At 35.7% G+C, this 22,871-nt stretch overlaps 1 protein-coding gene across 1 annotated transcript in view; it reads right to left on the minus strand.

Annotated features, from left to right (window-relative positions):
* Positions 1-22,871, minus strand: part of RSBN1 (round spermatid basic protein 1) — a 42,636-nt gene that overhangs the window by 5,443 nt on the left and 14,322 nt on the right. Inside the window, exons 3-5 of the mRNA XM_060027539.1 lie at positions 8,472-8,609; positions 8,016-8,158; positions 1,192-1,359 (exon numbers count right to left, since the gene is read on the minus strand). Of these exons, the coding sequence (XP_059883522.1) occupies positions 1,192-1,359; positions 8,016-8,158; positions 8,472-8,609 (449 nt within the window). The remainder of the gene's footprint in view (positions 1-1,191; positions 1,360-8,015; positions 8,159-8,471; positions 8,610-22,871) is intronic.

A 22,871-nucleotide genomic window follows, 5' to 3' on the forward strand; every position in this document is an offset into this window, starting at 1 on the left:
CGTTCCTGGAACTGCTATACTAGCAAAGAAATAGATGCATAACTCCTAAGGACAAAGTATACATTTGTTTCTTTAGTCAATTTAAAAAAAAATAAAACACCAATAAAGCATTTTTTTTCAAAATTAAAATTAATTGTTATAAAACTAAAACATCGATGACTAAAAACAGTTTTATTCTAAACCAGATGCATTTGAATCCTCTAACCACTTTGCCCCACCATCTCCATGCCACCCTATAATGTCATTATCAGGATGGAAAGAAATGGACAGAATACATCTCAGCCACACAACTGTCACACCTTCCAGCTTTCAAAGTAGAGAGGGGAAAAAAGCTAAATGATCTTTAACTTGAAATACTTAACCTGTGATTGAACTATAATTCAATCAAACTCTAACGTCAGATCAAACTCTACAGTAATATTGAAGGCCCTGAAGGCATAAAAACAAAGTAAAATACAGTTTTTAAATATGTTCTGAGCCTTGTTTAAACCGGGCCCCAACTGAGTGTAAAAGGGTGCAACCTCTATGAAAAACAGTATAGCAGTTCCTCCCCAAATTAAAAAACAAATTACCATATGATCTAGCAATTCCACTTCTGGGTATATATCCAAAAGAATGAAAGCATGGACGTGAAGAGATATTTGTTCATAGCAGCCAAAAGGTGGAAGCAACCCAAGTGTCCACTGACAGATAAACGGACAAACAAAATGTGGCATATACATATAATGGAATACTATTTAGCCTTAAAAAGGAAATTATGACACATGGTACATGTGTACATGGTACAATATGGATGAACCTTGAGGATATCATGCTAACTGAAATAAGTCAATCACAAAAAGACAACAACTGTTTGATTCCACTTATATGAGGTATTTAAAGTAGTCAAATTCATAGAAACAGAAAGTAGAATGATGTTTACCAGGAACTGGGGGAGAGGAGAAAGGGAGTTATTGATTAATGGGTACAGAGTTACAGTTTTGCAAGATGAGAAAGTTCTAGAGATCTGTTTCACAACAACATGAATATACTTAACATTACTGAACTGTACATTTAAAAATGGTTAAGATTTTAATTTTATTTTATGTGCATTTTACCGTAATTTTTTAAAAACTGTCCCCAACCTTTCAAATTGAGTCCACACTTTCTTAAGACATTAACCAATCTTGCAGCTGAGTTCTATTAACTTACCATTCACCAAACTGTACAGCTTTCAAAACCCCAACAGCAGCCGTACTCTGCCAGTCAAACCCCTGACCTACATGATCAGCATGAGCTCTTGTCCTATCTTCAAAGAGGACTTCACGGGGTTCACTGGTCCGAGGTAGGTACTGGAGATTTTTAATTTCATTCATTGATCTGTAGTTGATTTGGTTTTGAAGCAAAGAGGGGAAAAGAAGTATTAACAGCAGTAAGGCAAGAAGTCTACTAAAATGCCAAATTTTAAATAAGATGAGGGCTGAAAAAGGTTCAATGATTTCGATCATCAGCATTTAACACGCTATAGTGTAATGCTGAATGTGATTACCTTCTTCTCTCAGTATGTCACAATAATATAGAAGCTGTATCTTTGATTTGGCACAATTGTAGTGTTTGAATATATAAAATTTAGTTGTCTAGCAACAGAAAATACAACTCAGAGTTCAAGGCTGTATGTCTCTTTACCCTGAGTCATTTTTAAGTCTCAAAACATTCTACTAGACTTAATTCAAGATGGCAACCTGAGCATCTACATGATCTCCTTTCACGTTAAAAGAGAAGTAAAAGGCTTCAAACTAATGTGGTAGGGGTGGGGGAGAATAGTAGGAGAATGGATGGGAGTATAGGTGAAACAGAACTGGCTATGAATTGATAACTGTTGATACTGAATACATGGGAGTTTATTATATTATCTTCTGCTTTTTTATGTGCTCAAATATAATATGAATATGAAGCAACAAATGAAAGGCATTAGTGAATGAACAAGAGCAACACATTTCTGGAAGGTGAAAAATGATTGAAAGTGTCTTGGACTAATGAAACTGAGCAGAGAAAGTCACAGGCCTAGACTATACAAGAAGGGAATGGCAGCTAAAGAGGCTAGTATGATGATAATGGACAGAAAGGCAGTAAGGTTGAGAAGGGAGCAAATAAAGTGAAATCTGCACATAAACCTGTCACGTGCCACCCTAGTGGTAGAAATCTGGACAGTCAGGCATTTACCCTCATGCAGAAGACTGTGGGTGACCCACCAGCATCCATCTCTCATCTTAATTTCTCTGAAAGAACTCTGATTTTTATTAGGTATCTGCTCCTACCCTATATGGAACCTCATTCACAAGCTCCAGAGGTAGATCCTGATGAGTTCTGGCAAACTACACTAAGTTCATTCCCCTTGCCAGTGAATGATTTAGGAATGAGCATGAACTGATCGATTCTGGCTAGCAATATGAGAGGAAATCTGCTAAGAATTCTGCAAAGCTTCCTGGCCCCTAAAAAAGAAGTAAAGGACAATCTCTTCTTCTTTTAGATATAACCAGATCCAGATGTGATACCTAGAACTGCTATAGCCATCCAGCAACCATAATGAAAGCCACTGTAAATACAAAGCCTAGGAAAGAGAATGACAGAGGAGAGAAAAGGAAAAGATGTTTCCTTGATGACAGCACTCAACCATTTGACTATATGGTGCCTAGAGTCAACCCCTCTGAACTTCTTGAAATACAGGATAACATTTTATTTTATGAACCAGTCTGAATCAATTTTGTTGCCTGTAACCAAAAGCATCCTGATAAACTTTCAGCCAAAAAAATCCTGCATGTTCTTCTCTAAACACATTGAACTTACCATATGAATAGTACTAACGTAATCCTCTGGTATTTGGACATATCCTTTAATGCCCACTTCTATGCCTGTTAACTCTGAAGTGAAACCTATCTATTGACAAGCCTCACTGAAATATAAATAGAATGCCCAGTAAGCCCAATGCTGTGTTCCTAAATTCGAACGGGTCAACCAAGAATCACCAGATATGTGAAAACAGCCTACAGCAGCCTGACAAAGACCAAAAAATGCAATGCTGAAATGTAAGGATTTTGTCAGAAGACAAAAGTCAAGTAAATGTCCCGAACCTGAAAGCAAAAAGATAATAAGAAATACGAGGATAATCAAACTGAGGGATCTATTATTCAGCCAACAGTAGTTTCATAAAGAAATAATAGTGAAAATGAAGAGATTACTGAAGCAACTAAGCAAGAAAAATTCCCAGAAATGAAAGGAGATGTGAATCTTTCAGTTTAAGGTACCCACCAAACAACAAAAAGGATTAAAAAATAAGAATTAAAGGCCCAAAGACGTATCATTATGAAATTAAGCTTCCAGAGAGGAAAAGAAAATAGGTTACTTACAAAAGAAGAATAATTACACTGGCATTAAGACTTCTCATAAACAATATTAGATACCAGAAGACACTAGGGCAATGCTAAAAAAAATCCTAAGAGAAAATACATCCTCTGGACTACAGCTAAACTATCAATCATATTTAATGACAGAAAAAGACATTTTCAGACATATGATGACTCAATACCTTCCTTTTCGTAGAATATAACTTGAGTATGTGGTCAAGCAAGGAAAAGAAATAAACCCAGAAAGAAGACAACCACAGGTTAAGGCAGAAAAAACATCAAATGGTAGATAACTGTGAAATAAGCTTTTCACACTGAAGTAAGAAAACACAGAGCTCCACAAGATTTCCAGGTAAAAAGTGATGAGTTAGAGCAGACAGTATGATTGAAATTCTGCATTCTTGAGGGTATGATAAAAGCAAAGAATGCAATGTAACTACCAACATTCTCCCCAAAAAGAGGCTATATAAAAAAGCAACAGCCAAAAAAAAAAAAAAGCAATCGCCAAAGTCATAGAGGAGAAGGTCAGTGTGATTCTAGAAAAAAGTAATGTATCTTAAGCAATAAACAGAATAGAAGATAATTAGGGATATGGTCAAGAGAAGTGTATGGTATCACCTCAAAAAAAGGCAATCAGAAACTACAGGAAGGACTTCCCTGGTCACAGTGGTTAAGAATCCGCCTGCCAATGCAAGGAACATGGGTTTGAGCCCTGGTCTGGGAAGAACCCACATGCCGCAGAGCAACTAAGCCTGTGCGCCACAACTACTGAGCCTGCACTCTAGAGCCCGCGAGCCACAACTACTGAGCCCACATGCCACAGCCACTGAAGCCCGCGTCCCTTGAGCTCATGCTCTGCAACAAGAGAAGCCACTGCAATGAGAAGCCCGCGCACTGCAACGAAAAGTAGCCCCCGCTTGCCGCAAACTAGAGAAAGCCCGTGCGCAGCAACGAAGACCCAATGTAGCCAAAAATAAATAAATAAATTTATATTGAAAAAAACAAAGGAAACTACAGGAAAAACAGAATTAAAAAAAAAAAATCAGCATGATCCAAATATGAACGAAGCTAAAAAGTGGCATGATTTTCAGTATCTAGGTGAAATACAGAAAAGAAATATCCTTTTGTATATTATTCCTTTGAGTGATAACAAACCACCAGAACCTTAGAATATGAATATTAGCCTACTAGATGGATCTGCAATAAACTTACCTACCCATAATATTTTAAATGCCATCTGTTGGCTTTCAAATATTAGAATACATCTATTGACAAAGCATATAAAGCCTAATTATGGTTTTAAAGCAGAATATGAATTAGCCTCAACAATGTATAAGCACAGCTGACAAAAAGTAGAAGGGAGAGGAAGAGGATAAAGTAAGGCTCATTTAACTATTTGGAGAACCCATAAAGGGAATAAATCCCTATCTATTATACCAAGAAACTGACAAATTTCCTGTCAAACCCTTAAAACAAAACAAAAAAAGGCATTAAAAACAGAAATTGTTTTTGCCTCTGGTAAAAAGGTGTTTGCTTCTGGAGAGAAAGGTGGCCAGGACTTTTCATTATAAACCCTACTATACTGTTTGATGTTTTAAAACCCTGTGCATGTATTTCTTTAACTCTAGAGTTCATAAATTTAAAGATCATCTTCATTAGCAGTGCCCTGGATAAACAGACAGCTTCTCACATTAATTCCATCATTTTCAGCAACAAGGCATTCTCATTAATGCAAAAAGATGACATTACTTTTTAAGTTTTGATGTATTCACTCTAATTCAAAGTGCTTTTGAATGCCCCTCTTAAGAACACTTAATCCCAACAGAAATAAAATTTGATAGCACCTCAGATTAGTTGAGAAATAATAAATTATTAAACAAACGATGTTGCTACAACCGCCTAATTACTTGGAAAGAATGTTAAACTAAATTTCTCCCTCTATACTGAAATCAATACCAGGTAGATAAAATATGTAAATACTGAAATCACAGATGTACTAGGAGAAAATGTAGGTATTTTATAACACTAAATGAGAGAAGGCTCTTCTAAGTTTGCCACTAAAAAAGAAACCTCAGAGGAAAAGACAGATCTGACAACACATAAATAAAACTCTGTGAGTAAAGAAGAAAGAAACTGAAAAAAATTATGAGTAAAGAAAAAAAAAGAAAAAAATGAGAAAAACCTATAACGTAAGAAAAAAATAGTTAATAGTTACAATACATAGGGATTTTTACAAACGAAAAATATCCCAACAGAAATATGAGTAAAGAAAATTAAGAGGGAATCACAAAAGAAGAAATACAAACGCCTCAAAGAAAAACAAATTAGAATAACACATTTTTGTCCCATCAGATCAACAAAGTTAAAGAGAATGTTAGTGGAGAGTATGGGGGAAAGGGTACTATTTTACTATATGGGTGAGAATATAAATTGGTACATTTCTGGAAGTCAATTAGAAATGTATATATACTTTGAGCGTTTAGTAATTTCCACTAAGAAATAAACATGCACATGGCACAAAGATATTATCTACCTACCTACCTATCAACCAACCACCCAGCTGGCCACAATCAATGATGTGCCATACATGTTTAACAATTGGCTTTAGCAGAGGAGATGGCTCATTTGTAGCTGATATGCTGATTTGTGTGGTATAAATACTCACAACATGGCCAATTTCAAGTTACTAATGTGACCTCACTCAATGTGGAATTGCGAGGCTAATAATGCCCTGTAAGCTGGTACAAACTGGCTCCAGCATACCACTGTCATGTCTGTCAAAACACCATTTATACTGAAAAAAATGCAAACAATTTACACTAATAAAGAATTGGTTAGGGCTTCCCTGGTGGCGCAGTGGTTAAGAATCCGCCTGCCAACGCAGGGGACACAGGTTTGAGCCCTGGTCCAGGAAGATCCCACATGTCACAGAGCAACTAAGCCCTGCGCCACAACTACTGAGCCCGCGCTCTAGAGCCCACGCACCACAACTACTGAAGCCTGCATGCCTAGAGCCCATGCTCTGCAACGAGGAGCCACCACAATGAGAAGCCCATGCACCGCAAAGAAGAGGAGCCCCCGCTCGCTGCAACTAGAGAAAGCCCACATGCAGCAATGAAGACCCAAAACAGCCAAAAATAAATAAATTTATTTAAAAAAAATAAAGAATTGGTTAAATAAATCTTGATACAACCATACAGTCAAAACTACATAGTCATTTAGAAATGATGATATGGCTGCATCTTAATATAACATGTAAACCTAAGGGGGGAAAAAAAACAAGTTTTAAAGTAAACATCACATAAAGAATGAGTTAATCTGTGTAAAAAGAAAATTTATGAGTATATATGGACCAAAATTGGAAAGGTTAATGTGCCTAAATGGGTGGGATTATAGATATTTTTTGCCTTTTTACTTTTTTCTATTATCTTTTTTTTAAGTTTATAATAATCAGGAAACAAACAATGGTCATTTCCTTTTGGGAAGGATTATAGAATAAAAAATGTAAAATGTATGCAATACTTAAGAATTTAGAATATCAACATTCATCATCATGATGTACAAAAACTGCTATGGTCTAGCAATGTACAGAAGTTTTGGTTTACTGCCATGTTCTACCATGCCACCACCTTGCATTCATAAATAGTTTTTACAAAGTATTTTCATGATTATCTCAAGTACCTAAGGTTATTCCATACTTAGCTCTAGTATTTATTCTCCTATGAGCTTTAAGGTAAGGTCTAGCCTAGTCCATTAAAACTCACTTTTGGGTACTTATTGTGAGTTGCTATTTTTTGAGTTGCTAATTTTCAGTCCCATTAAATTGAGATTTTTTTCATAGTCCTAGAATAAGTTAATCTACATTTGTTTAAACAAAATAAATTTGTCTGAAACAATGTTAGGCCAATATGAATTGCTGTAGGAGAATACATCATTGGTTTCATTCAGTAAATACTGATCACTTGCTATGTTAATGAAGACAGAGGAGAATTAGACTGTCCTCAAAAAGGTTAAAATTTATAGTAAAAACCAAAAACATGTAAACAGATCATTAATGAACAGAATGATGTGTGAGCACAGAGAAGAGAATGACTAAGTCTAAGGGAACAAAGAAAAGCTTCACAAAGGAAGTGACATCCAAGATAAGTTCTGAAAATTCATTAAGAGTTTGCCAGGTAGAGAGGAAGATGGAGGAGGGGATGCCATTCCAAGTAAAAAGAGCAGTGCAAAAGCACAGAGTTGTGAAAGACCATGGTTTGGAAACTGAGTTCAGCATGACTGGAGCAGACTAAAAGCAGATACACCTAGAAGAGATACTGTCAGGGCCAGATTAGAAAAGATCCTTGTGATCCACACAAAGGAGTTTAGACCTTTATCTTACAGGCAGTTAGGACCCAGGTTTTAAGAAAAGAAGTGAAAATTAAATTTGTTTTTTTGGAAAGTTGCCTCACTCTGGTAACTGTGTAATGAGTTCACTGGACTAAGGAACTGACGGCTGGAAGATTTACTTAAGATAGCTCTTCAAATAATTTAGAAAAATGGTTTTGAAACTGTGCTCAAGTCTCAATCATCTCTATAAGCAACCAACTAAAAAAAAGTGCTTCTGTTTATTTGAGAAAAATAAATGTTTACCGTCGTCTTTTGAAGGGTGACTTTGGCATATCTGCTGTAGGGATCATCTGCTCTCCTGGCCTTACCCACATGATAGGCCCATCATCACTCTGGGACCTACACTGGAGTCGAAGGCTAGAAAGCGTACCCCAGGGCAAAGTCATCTGGAAGTCAGAAGAATAAGTCACGTTAAAAAAAATTTTTAGACTATTTACAAGTTAACCCCTCACACCCAAAAGAAAGCTCTAAGGAGGTTATTTTGTGTGTGTGTATGAAGAAAAAAAATGTATTAGACAGTAATTTATATGTAAAAAAGAATAATTGAAGTTAAGTATTTTATACCAATAATTTTCTAAACATTTCTACTCAAAACATTGGATAAAAAAATTTTAATAGATAAGATTAGCTTAAAACTTTTTAATGGAAAGTGTCCATTTAAGTAACGATCAGAACTTTAATAACCTGAAAAACACTCACTTTCAGAAATGGTGATTCTTCTAACATATCAAGGAACTCTGGGAAATAATCACCAACTTCTTCATCTACTGCTCCAACAAGACTTATCTGCCGCATAGGACCTGCTCGGTAGGTGCCACAGCAGTATGTCCTGTTGACCTGAGATAAAATGAAAGAGGGGGGAGAAAGGACTGAAGTACACTATAACATAAGAATCAGGATAGGGTATTATTTCCAATGTTGCTATTTCTTCTACATACTAAGAATTCAACGGTCAGTACCTTGGATAAAGTCAATAGTTACAGAAAGGCACCCTAGCACACTGACAAATACATTGATATATGAACCATAAACAGAAATTTCAAGGTGAAAGTTAGTCCATGGTCCAACGTCTCAAGGAAATACTGAAAACATTAAGATAAACTTCTCTGAGAATGATGATTTTTGAACTTTGTAAACACTTTCAAGTGATCTTTATAAGGAAAAAAAATCAGTAAATAAACAGTTAAACTGACAGGGCAGGGGAAAAAAATAGACTATTGTCAAATTAATCTTCCATATTCATTTTGTACTCCCTAGCTTGAAAGCCTTCACATCAGGCCAGATACCAGGTTGACTGTTATTAAATCCAATCTCCCAGTACTTCCATATAAGATCCTCCACCCTAGGCAGGCTGATATTTTTCTCTAACCAACTTATGCCATACTTGTATCTATCTGTAGTGATTTTTCTCCTGAATCTGCCCTTCTTGGAATGTCCTCTTTTCTGTCAACCTAAATCTTAACTTTCAAAGATGAGTTCAAGATTTTTCTTCTGAAAGCCTTCCTGATCTCCCTTGATAATCTAATGTTACCTGCAAGCATAGACATTTTCTCTGTACCAACTCTAGTAAACTTAGGGCATATTCTATACAAGTTTGCAGCCCAGGGAATCTTAACTTTCAAACAGAATCTACCAAGTGATTCAATACAAGCTGACATTATTCTTCTAGTCATTTTCATGTATGTTCTTAATATTCCTACCTCCAATTCGGAATGAATGTTTCTCAAATGTAGAGACAGATCCTGTGCATACAGATGACTAGACTAAAAATGCTGGATTCTAACCAGGATTTCCACCTTGGATCAGTAACCTAGCATTTTCTACCTCAGGTAAGATGCAGATTAGGTTGAAAAGCCTAACATACAATTATACATTTAAATGATGGGTTTCTATTGAAGAGTCAAAAAAAAATTTTTTTTAAGAATCACTTCTTATTGTTTCAAATATCACCTCTTTTGCCTCAATAGAAAGCATAAATGACTGTCTAGTATTTCTTACACAGTTCTTTAGTGCTAGTTTTTTAGCAGCATTTTCAGAATCATCCCACTGTTTTTTTTTTTTCCATAGACAATTTAATGTCATCCCACACATACACTCACACCAAAAAGAGGTCTGAGATCTTGTTATCAAATAGCAGAGATTTCTTAATTCCTTACAAATTTTTCCCCAAAAATCTCTTTAGGTGATCCTTAAACAGCAACCGCCCAGGCCAGAATTACCTTGCATATATTTGTATGAATTACCTTCCATTTGTTTGTATGATCATCATGCTGTTAAAAGCCAGGGGAGGCAGTCTGGGAAAGAGGATGATTATGGAATACAGAGATAAGGAAGCTTTTCTAAGTAAGCATTATTGTAACCTTTCTAAGCCAAGCACCCTAAAACAAGCAGAATTTAACTTTAGTACAAGTTCTAGGAATAGTATGCTTTCAGGGCTAATAAAAGAAATACCACTCTCCTCCAAATACCTCCCCCCAACTATTCCCAATTATCAGAAATTCCTTCCAACAAAGGCTTTCAAGCTATGTGGTAAATGTCCTAAAGATGTGTCACAATTTAAATCTCACATAACTTAAGAGACCAATCTTTAAGAAGTACACTGCCATGTGGTAGTTTTCACCAACTTATGTGGCCTACTAGCTTTGAGACTATACAACTCTTAATGCATTATTAATTTGAAGGAATTCACATTAAATTCTGCACACAAAGTGAGACTGAATAAGCATTTTTATACAGTACTCTGAGATTACCTAATTTAAGTACCACTAAATTCAATAGCACTGAACTCGAAGACAATGTAAAAATGCAAACACCTAGGATAATTAATATGTGACATGAATAAACATAAAGCATCCTTTCCTATTTGGAAAGAGAAAGTAAACCTGAAGAGGAGAAACTGCTGAATTTATGTTTGCTGAGTCTAGAAATAATCAGCCATTCAATTGTGGCCAAAAAAAAGGTAATAGTAGTAAAGCTGATTAACAGTATCTATCACTTGTATAAAATAATTTAACAAATGTTAATGTTTGTGATATATTTAAAAAACTAACAGCACAAGTTAGAAGATGGACAACATTTATGGCCAGAAATTCAACATGTACCAACTGTGTGACACTAATGCCAAACAAGCAAATTACTAACTATCCCCAGTATCTATTCTACCCCCCCCCTTTTTTTTAAGTAACAGAACTTCTTGGGCATATAGCTGCTTGGCAACTAAGTGTGGTCTATGACTAAGTTCTGGCCAATGAGATGTTAGCACAAGTCACATATGCAATTTCTATGTGACTAAGTGGCTTGTAATATGTATGTAATTATGTGTAATTAAGTAGCTTGCTCTCCATTTCCTCTTTCTCTCTTCTGAGGGCCAAGTTCAACCATGCACATGACAACACCAAAGGAAATGGCAAAACTTAAAGACAGAAGGAAAGGAGAATCCAAGATGACATCATGGAACAGAGCTGCTTACCTCTGGGCTTGTTACTTGAGAAAGAAACTTATTTTGTCCTAGCTACTGTATATGCGATCTCTTTGTTACGGTGGTTTAGCCTATATCTTGTATACTTTGTACTAAGGGAGGCAATACTCCATATTGCACAGATGACACCTGGAGCATTATCTCCTGCTCTGGGTTAAAAAAAAAAGTCTATTATAAGAGCACACCCGAAAGAGAACAATCAAGATGATTAGTGACTTGGAAATCATACAGATTGGAGGAAGAGTGATGAAATTAAAAATATTTCAAAAGTATTTGACTTGAAATGATTAAAGTGGGGACACAATAATCTTCAAATACTTGGAAGCTTATCACAGAAGAGTAGACTTATATAGCCTTAAATAAAGAACAAGAATTACAGGAAAGCCAGTATCATTCATTTAATAAAAGTTTACTGTATATTATATGCAGACACTGTCCTAAACACAGATACAGCAAACCAGACCCATCCTTGGCCCCTGGAAATTTACAGTCTAGTAGAGAGAGGCATATACTAAACAAATACTTAATTATAAACTGTGACAAGTCTTCAGGCACCTGTAGGACACTATAAAAGAGAACACGGGATGCTGATCTAGGGGATAAACTGTTCCTCAAAGTAACACTGAATTAAAATTTGTAGAACAAGTTTAACGGAAATAAAATCCCTTAAGCATCACCCTTTCCAGGGTCTAGAAAAAAGCTAGTGATGCTAAACACAGAAAACAAAAGAGAAAAACGAAGATGAGACTGGAGAAACAAGCTGTGGCTGGATTATGGAAAGCCTTGAAGACCACATTAAGAATTGGGGGAATCACTGAAGGATCTAAAGTAGTAAAAGGAAAGTTAATAGATTTGCCTTTGTTTTTTTAGGGGGGGTGGGGGGCTTGGGAGTTGTTTTTGTTTTCTCAACAGGACACTGAAAGAGAAATGACTAGTTAGGAGGTTTCTGTAATATTCCAAATAAGAAACAACCAACTAAGCTAATAACAGTGGAGTTGATTTTTTAAAGATTTGAAAAATAACCATAAGATAAAATTGTAAGGACTTGGAGAAAGTTAGATATGATAGAGAAAAGAAAGGAGTGTCAAGGATGTCTTGCAGGTTCTGCCCTTTGCAACCACATAGAGAAAGCACTCTTCCTACTAGAGGAGAGGACCAAGTTTGGGTGGGGAGGTGGTATCTTCAGTTTGGGACATAATGAGCTTGAAGTGTGTAGTAGGCGAAATAACGGCTCCCAAAGATATCCAGGTCTTAATCTCTAGAACCTGTGACTGTTACCTTATACGGCAAAAGGACTTTTCAGCTGTGAATAAATTAAGAATTTGGAGATGGCAAGATATCCTGGGTTATCCAGGTGAGCCCAAACGTAATCACAGTTGTCATAAGGAAGCAGAGGGAGATTTCACCACAGAGAGAAGGTGACTTGGTGATAAAAGCTGAGACTGTATTGATGCACTTTGAAGATGGAGGAAGGGAACACAAGCCAGGAAATAAAGATGGCCACTAGAAGTGTGGGGGGGGGGGGCACAAACAAACAAAAACCCCACAAAACAAAAAAGCAAGCAAACAAACAAACAAAAAGATTCTCCTTCAGAGCCTTCAGAACTGTAAGAGACTAAATTTTTGTTGTCTTAAGGTACTATGTTTGTGGTAATTTGCTGAAATCAGAAGAGATGGGTACTGAGGTTACAAATCCTAGTCATTGTCAGTAATCGGAACTTTAGTCTTAAGAGAGACCTGACTAGAGAAAATATGGAGTCCAAAGAACAGGGGTCTTGGAAAGCTCCAAATTAAAAAAAAAAAAAAAAGGGAAAGAAAAGTTGACAAAAAACAATGTAAAGGAGTTGTTAAGTGGTCAGAGAGGTTCGAAGAAAACCAAGAGAGCGCAGTATCATGAAAGTCAAAGTAAGAAAATACCTCAGGAGGAATTTGGTCAAAATGCTGCTGAGACTTCTACTATGATGCAGATATAAAATGCCCACTGGTGACCTTAGCAAGAGATGTTTCAGATAAATTATGAGGGCAGAAACCAAACTGATGTGGAGATATGAGGCAATGGAGACAGCAAGTGTAGACAATTCTTTCAAGAAGTTTGGCTGTGAAAGTAAGAAGAGTTTGTAGTTAGAGGGGGAAATAGGATCAAGGGAGAATTAAGATGGAAAGACTGAGCAACCCTCCATAGGTTGTATAAGCTTTCACCAGCAATATAAGAAAGTATGTATTGCCCCATAACCCCATTAACAGGATGTTATAAAATTTTTGGAGTTTAACAAATAAGTAAAAACTGGCATCTTAGTAGTTTTAATTTCATTTTCTTAGGAATGAAGTTGTATGTCTTTTCAGATAAGAGGATTAAAGGGCCATTTGTATTTCTTTTTCTGTGAAATGTCCATTTACAATGCTTGCTCATTTTTATACTGTGTTGCTAGTATTTCTCTTATCTATTTCTAGAGCTCTTTACAGTTTAGGAAGGTTAATTATCTGTCAGGTGATATGAATTTATCTTTTGACCTTGTTTACAGTGATTTTTGTTTTTGTTTTGGTCATAGTTAGAAAGACCTTTGCCACTTAAAAGTTGTAAAAGAATTCCTTCATGTTTTCTTACATTTATGTCTCCATTTTCTACATTTAAATCTTTGATCCCATTTGGAATTTACTGCAGTATACAGTGATATGAATACTAAGATAAATTCTAGATATCCTGATGTCCCAACACTACCTTCTCTTGCCACCAATGATTTGAGATGCTATCATTTTTATATATCACATGCCTATATGTATTTGGGTCTATTTCTGGACTTTTCTGCTTCACTGAACAATGTTCATTAATTAGTATACACTTATTTAATAATTAAATCTTTAGAATGTATTGGTATCTGATAGGGCACTCCTCCATCATTGCTTTTCTTTTTCAAAGTTTTCCTGGCTGTTCTTGTCTGTTTATTTTTTCATACAAACTTCCAAGTCAGGTGACTGTCCCAGAACAAAACAACTACTGGTATTTTTATTGGGATTATGTTCAATTTATAATTTAGGGGAAATCGTCATTTTGATGTTGGTTCTTCTTAGTCCAAGAATGTGCTATATCTTTCCATTTATGTATTCTCTTGTGTGATGTTTTAATGCTAACACAAAGAGTTTGGTAAAGGTGAAGAAGACTGCTAGTTAAACAAGGCAGACGGAACATATGATTTATTTATATTCCTTATCAAAACCCCACTCAAGTGAGAGTAAAATAGAAAGCCTATAAATTCCAGAAGCTCAAACAGAACAGAAGCAAAAATGATAGATACAAGCTATCAAAACATTTTTTGAAGGTTAAAAAAACGTACAGGGGAATTAGCAGATGGAGAACTTTGAACACTGAGTACCTGTATAGAAGATACCCAAAAAGCAAGTTCGTGCTACAAAATCATGGAAAGGCTAAGTATCACAGAAGGTGGGTAACCAGGCATAGAACTAAAACAAAGGAGATGGGTTTGAAATCTGTTTAAGAGTCAGTCAGACCCCTCCACTTACTTACCTTCCACCTCCCCCTCCTATACTCTTTCTTATCCTACCTATTTTGTGGAGAAAGTTAACCAGAAGACTATAGAAACAAAAATACCAGGCACAAGTATGGAAGAGACCCAGTATACTGAAAAGAGGGAATTAAAATTCCATATATTTTAACGATGAAATCACCTACCTACTTTCATAGTTCAGCTCCAAGAATTCTAACAGACAAGGATATAAGCTACTCTGCTCCTCTGGCAAAAATGTGGTGGACTCTCAGCTGTAAAAATTAAAAGCCCCAAAGAAAAGACCTCTAAATGCTGATATTGGGAGCTTTTCTACAATGATATGGCCAGATTCCCTACCCAGTCATCAAATGATAAGTCCTACTGTAAGTCCTACAGAGTTTCTAATCAGTTTTGTACTGACTCATATCTAAATATAAACAGATCACCAGATGTTTGAAGAAAATAACTAACATAAACAGAAGATTAAGACAAGCAAAAACAAACTTGATGAAACAGAGACACCTTAGAGCATAAAAGAAAATTTCAAAACAAGAATAATTAATATCATCAGAGAGATCAAAGAAGACATTGCATCCATGAAATAAAAACAGGAAAGTTACTTTTTTTAATGAAAAAACAAAAAATAAGAACAAGCTCTTAAATTCAAAGTATTACAGCTGAAATAAATCAACAGGAGAAAAAGAAGATAGTAAAATCTCCCCAGAAAGTAGAATAAAAAGACAAACAAAAATAGAAGGAACGATAAGAAAATTAAAGGTTTAGCCAGGAGGCCTAACACCCAACTCAAAAGTTTTAGAAAAAGAAGACAGGAAAACTGAGGCAAGGAAATTAACAAAGAAATAATAGAAAATTTACCCAAATGGAAGGATATGCATTCCCACGTTGAAAAAACCTAAACGTTCAACAGAGTGAATTAAAAAAAGACTCATTCCAATGAGATCTGAGAAAATCACAGAGGTTGCAGGTTGCTTTCAACTACACTGGTGATGCTTTATACCTTGGGCCAGGTGGCAAGAACACAGGTTTTTGTTATTATTCTTTACCCCTCTTTATATGTCTGAAATATTTCATAAATTAAAAAACAACAAAAAAAAGACCCATTTAAAGACACATTATTCTCAGTGTTTTGAAATTTTATAGGAAAGAGATTTTGAAACTTCCAGAGAGAAAAAAACAGGACAACTTGACATTGGATTTCTCAGTAGCAGCACTAGAAGCTTAAATAAAGACAGTGGAGTAACACCTTTTATCTGCAGAAAAATGACCTCCAACCTAGAATTCCACACCTATCTGAACGACCAATCAAATGTAATGGTAGAAGAAAGTCTTTTCAGACATGTGAGGTCTCATCTGAGTCACTGAAATGAGGCAACAGAATAGTCATGGAATCCCAGAAGAGGAGAAAAAGGCAAACAGAAATCCCAGGATATACATGTATAGGATACGTGGGATATATACAAGATATACCAATACATCTCAGGATAGACCTCTAGATATATTCTTACTTCAACGCAGCAATATTACAAAACTGTAAACATGTTAAATGTCCAAATACAGGAGAATAAAGTGATATAGTCAAACAACAAAAAAAATATAGTGGTTAAAATGAATGAACTAACTAGAATTACATGTATCAACATAATTCTCAAAAGCAATGTTGAACCAAAGCAATCTGTAGAATGATACATGCAGTATACTATTTATAAAGTGTTAAATCACACAAAATTGTTATATACAGTTTATACATTCATAGATGCATAGCAAACTATTAGAAGATATATAGAAATGATAAACCTCATATTCAGAATAAAGACTGACTTCTGGGGAGAAAAAAACCATTCTTTTAATAAAAATAAAGGAAACATACAAAGCAGGAATTCACTTAAAATCATGTGCAATTTTCTTTGTATGGGAATGGAAGGGGTAAAGATGGGATGGGGGTGAGTTAAGGTCCTAAGCAAATGGGTATAGAGTTTCTGTTTGGGATGATGAAAAAGTCCTAGAAATGGATAGTCATGATGGTTGCACAACACTGCAAAAGTATTTAATGCCCGTGAATACTTTAAAATAGTTAAATAGTAAATTTCATGCTATGTATACTTTGTGACAATTTTTTTAAAATCCTAAACAAGGTGAGGGATAGAATCCAGAACACAGGCAGAAGGATTAACTTCTGAGGAGGAGGTGAGATAGCTTCTCTACCGTTAACAGGAGGGAATGCAGAAAAGATGTATACAGACAAAAAGTCTAAACAATCATCATGAAGAAAAGGCAAGCAAGTTGACCAAAGAAAAGAAGTTTCCTACACAATGTTGAGGGCCCACTGGAGGCCTTATGAAACGTTATGAAGAGACAAGCTCCTGAATAAATATCAATCCAAAACTGATTTTCAAAAACATTTGCACTAGGTAGAAGTTAGACAAGATTATCTCCAAAAGCCCTTGGTTTATGATTCTATGAAATTCTAAGAGGATTGTATCTACTGGTCAAATGAAGGGAATGTGAGTATTGGTAGATGGCATACAGCTTAAAACAGTGTTTCTTAAACTTGCCTGATCAGAGGAATTGAATCACTTGAGGCATTTATCTCAGGCGTCACTCCAGACTTACTGAATCAAAATTTCCAGGAATGGAACCTGAGATTCTAAATATGTGTTTGGAACTAGCAACCCCAGATTATTCTTAGGATCTGGCATATTTGAGAAACTCTGGCCTGGAAATGGCACTGAAAGCAAAGAACAAATTGAGTTCTACCACTTACCAAAGAATGCGTTGGGGGCACAGTGGAGGAAGAAGTAAGTGTAATGAGGATTGGAGGGAAGTAAGTAGAGACCAAAAAACAAAAAAAGTAAGGCTGCTGTGGAAGCAAGAGACATAATGCCAAACAGGGAAAACTCAATCTTGAGTAAAATCAAAAGGTACAGTGGGTAGGGGAGGACAATTTGTACATAGGGGGATAATGACTGTAAGAAAATAGTCATTAGCTTTGCATGTGTTAAATTTTTAAATTTATTTATAATATCTATAAAAGTTTAAAATTTAAATATATATATTGCTCTGTGTCCATACATATGTAGTCCTTTAGATTAGAAACTCAACTTTACAAAGTTATCCTGTAACAATTGCTGAGTGTTAAATAAGCTCAGCTGTGCTCCCAATAATACACCTTTTAATAAGGATAGCCATAAATCAGTTAAGATAGCCACTCTGCTGACAATTGAAAAAACTTGGAATCAACCAACATGTCCTTTAGTAAGTGAATGGATAAACTGTGGTACATCCAGACAATGAGATATTATTCAGCCCTAAAAAGAAATGAGCTATCAAGCCATGAAAAGACATGCAGGAACCTTAAATGTGTATTACTAAGTGGAAGAAACCAATCTGCAAAGGCTACATATCATATGATTCCAACCATATGACATTCTTTTAGAGTTGAAACAATGGAGACACTAAAAACATCGGTGGTTGCCAAGGGTTGGGAGAAGGGGAGAAAGAGAAGAATTAGGCAGAGTACAGAGGATTTTTAGGGCAGTAAAAATACTCTTTATGTTAGTATAATGATGGACACATTATCACTATACGTTAGTCCAAACCCATAGATTGTACAATACCAAGAGTGAATTGTAATGTAAACTATGAACTTTGGGTGATTACGATGTGTCGGTGTAGGTTCAGCAATTGTAATGTATGTACCACTCTGGCAGGGGGGGTATGTTGATAGTGGGAGGAACTATGCATATGTGGGAGCAGGGAGTATATGGGAAATCTCCATACCTTCCTCTCAATTTTGCAGTGACCCAAAAACTGCTCTAGAAAACAAACAAACAAAACTTCTTTTTAAAAAAGAAAAACTTAGAAGAACACCAAGCTAGAAATACACAATACGGAAAAACCCTGGAGGAGGAGTGGCAGGTGGCGGGGGTGGGGGTGGGGGGTTAGTAATTATTGCGCAGAACTCATGTTTCAGGAAGAAGGCTTTTCGGGCTGATTGTTTAAAAAACAGAAAGGAAAAAGCTAGCCAGCAATCTTCCTAACCTTGTGACCTGTGAACAGAAAGACATTCCCACTTTAAAAATATAGCAGTGTGAGTCAAAATGAGTTTATTATAAGCTGTACTTAGAATGAGAAATTAAAAACCCAGAACCTACCATTTTTATACTGCTTTATAAAGTCAGCTACCTAAAATATTTATTTCTCCTTTTATGTAACACACTGATGTGCAGCTCCTTAAGAGTTTCGAAGTTATTTACCAAGCTACAAAGCATCTACTAGTTCTACTCTCTTAATTAGTAGTAGCAGTACACTATAACATGTTAATTATGATACTCAAAGATGGGGAACACCTAATAAGCCCGTTTTAAGCCTTACCACAACACACAATGAAGAAATAACATTTGCTGATTTTCTCTGAACAGTAGACATTACCATTTTATAGCGGTAACAGTAACAGTTGTAAGAACTTCAACTACCACCTGAAGTTAAGAGTATGATCCTCGGTAAAAGACTTCAATATTATACATATGGAGAAATTTTTTTTTAAAAAAAGCAGAACTTAAAATACGCACATCTGCCAGATAAAGAGAACAAAATCCTATTATGCTAGACATATTTGTAAAATCAATCCCCTCCCTCCCCTACCACATACCCTTCATCTCCATATACGACCTTCAATTACTTAAGATACTATAAGGTGAAATCAGTCTCAGATGGTGATACTTAAAACAACTCCCCATTTAACTTCACATATATTTTAGTGTCGTTTGTTGCTTCTATTTGCAATTCATGTATAGAATCTAACACTTATAGCCTTGCTGAGTCTTGGACCAGCAACATCATCCGGGAGCTTGTTAGAAATGCAGACTCTAAAGCCCCAATCCAGACCTACAAAATCAAAATGTGCATTTTATAGGCACGTTAAAATTTGCTAAACCCTCACCTACAGGATTAAACACCATCCAGAGACAGAGGAAAAAACAATTCCTCTTTGAAGATCTGCCACTATTTAACCTTGGGAAAGGTCAACCAAAATGTGACCTTCCTCATCTATAAAACAAAGGCTTGGAAATGGCCCCCACTTGCTCTAAAATCCTTTTAGTCCATAAAATCACCAGAAGAATATCTGAATTTTCAATCCGTTTATCAGCTGCCACAGCATTTTTATAAGGAGAGCTAAGGATTGCATACTTATTGCAGAACTATCACACTTCAAAGTTGAAAACCATTAAAAAAAGTTTTCAAGTAGCCAATAATTACAAGATATAACAGCTAAGCAAAAAAAAAAAAATTTCTAAGTGAATACTAATTTTTCTCTATTAACTGACCAAAAGATTCCACAAACAGTTAAAAATTTTTGGTCAAAATTGTTATTAACCAATGACTATTTAAAACTTAATTAGACCTGAATAATCCTACAGAATTATAAAAATACCATACTGTATCAATACATATGTAGTCCTTTAGATTGGAAACAACTTTACAAAGTTATCCTGTATCAACTGCTGAGAGAGAAGAAATCAAATTTGAGGATCAGCTCGGTGCTTCAATTGCTATTTATCATGAACTTACCTCTTTTGGTGTTAAAACAACTGAGTTTTATAGAACGGTAAAGAAAAAAAAAAAACACCTCTATGTGCATCCTAGCTTTGTCACTACAATAATTTAAAAATATAAAAGTAACAGAAATTGTAATTTTTCTTGCACAAAACAAACTTACATTTTACTTCCTCCAGATAGAACAGGTGAGTTCTCAAGTAGTACTCCTCAAACCTTAATATGCATATGAATCACCTGAGGAGCTTGTTAAAATGCAGATTCTGATTCAGAAGATCTGGGTAGGGGTCTAAGAGTCTGCATTTCTAGTAAGCTCCCTAGTGATATCAAATTTATTCATAGAGCAAGTAGCAAGCTTCTAAAAAAAAAAAGCGTAACTTACAGTATTTAGATGGTCATTGTTTGCAAAGCACCAGCCTTGATAATGTGTCCAATTAAATTCCTAATCAAGCAACCTAACACTTTTCTGTCCTTATCTTACTTGACCCGTAATATGGACATGATATTTAAGCCCTCCATCATTCTTAATATCTAGAAAACTTATCCGTAACCTTCCTTCTACCTCTCTTTCTTTTTGATCTTTTCCCATGCTCCTCATACATGTGGGTGCATCACAGAATTCCATTCATAGCTTCATCTCTTCCATTTCTAACGCTGTCCCTGGACCACCTACGTGCTAATGGTCCAACTTCTGCATCTCCGGCCTAGATGTCTCCCAGTCTTAGATCCATTTACTCAACTACCTGACAGACATTTCTGTTAGTCTTCACAAGTACCTCAACATAAAATATCTCATGAACTCATCAATACCTTACACTCCTAGAAACCAACTTTTTCAACCCTGTATTGACTTTGTGACCAGCACCACCATCCACCCATTTGTCCAAACCACATTTTTTTAAGACTCCATCCTTCTCTCTCATCAAGTGCAATTAATCCCATGTTCTAATTATTTCTCAAATTTCATTTCTTCCTCTCTAATGTCAATATCAGTCTGGACATGGATCATTTCCGATCTAGTTACCACAGTAACTGGTTTAACCAGTCTTCTTGCTTCCAATCTCATTTTCCTCCTCAATTTCACCCTTCAGACTACTGTGTAATCTTTGCAAACATAACTTGATAGCTTTTCCCTATTAAAATTCACCAATGATTCCCCATTACCTTTGGGAAAAAGTAATAACTTTTTTAGCACATCATACAAAGCTCTTCACAATTCTGATTTTGTCTATCTCTCCAGTGTTAACTCCCCTTAACAGTCAGCATGTACTCTTGGCATGTCAAGCTATTTGCAGCTCCTTGAAAGTGCCATATTCTCTAATGACTCCATGTGTTTGCATAGGCCATTATTTGCTTTGCTTAAAATGCACTTATTATGCTAAGTAATCTTCTTTAAAGACTGTACTCAAGCATCACAATCTTTAAAATGCCTTTTCCAATCACTTCAAGTCTGAGTTAGGTAACACCACAAACTGTGCTCCCTCTATTATAGGGTTTTGCCTGTATATACCTCTATTCTAGTATTTATCAAACTATATTATAATTGCTGGTTTATTCATCTCTTCCACTAGACTGAGCTCATCAATTAGTCCTTTTAAGAACATATTGTGCAGTACATGGTAGGCTCTCAATACATGTTTGCTGAATAAACTGTCTTCAACTATAGTCATGAATAATTATCATGGCTACATATTTAAACTATAAATAACTTGTATTAACTGTGTCTATAACGTAATAAACTTACCTCGCTTTATTTATAGGCTTAACAGAACTTCATAAGACTTCACAAAACACAGAATTCCTAACGTATTCACTTAATTCCCAACAATCTAAAGTTATTTGTGAAAAATAATAGAATAGCTTTCTGAATATTGTGTTAAACTGAGTTATTTTAATTTCACTGACCAGAATGTTTAGACAAATAAAACATCAGTCTCTTCTCCAATGTTTAGACAAATAAAAGCACTAGTCTCATATTCCAATGAGGGAAGGAGTATGGTAAAACAATGTATCAATTTTCAGGTGGCTTAGGTTTGCATACTATTTCTTTTTCTTTTTGGGGGGTGGGTGTACCCCCACGGCTTGTGGGATCTTAGTTCCCCAACCGGGGATTGAACCCAGGCCCTTGGCAGTGAAAGCTCTGAGTCCTAACCACCGGACCGCCAGGGAATTCCCCATTTCTATATACTAGCTACGTGACCCTGTATAACAATGAACATCTCCAAGCCTCAGTTTCTTCAATGGAAAACAGATAAAATTGCATACCTACCCCCACAGATTATTTCAAATATTAAGATATGAATGTGAAAGCATTTCTATAAACCATGAAGTGCTAAACAAATTTGAACTACTGTATTAGCTTCCATCCCAACGTATGCCGAAGATTCTGGTTGCAAAATAGTTTCATGGGCTACGACAACCTCCTATACGCACCCCGTATGTCTCTCCAATGACTGAAAATTCATAAATAAAATTAAGTTACCGGATCACCAGAGCACAAGACTTACTTAATAGTCCTCAATATTCTTATGTGGTTGAAGTAAT

Source organism: Delphinus delphis, chromosome 1 (assembly GCF_949987515.2).
Source record: "Delphinus delphis chromosome 1, mDelDel1.2, whole genome shotgun sequence".
Lineage (NCBI taxonomy): Eukaryota > Metazoa > Chordata > Mammalia > Artiodactyla > Delphinidae > Delphinus > Delphinus delphis.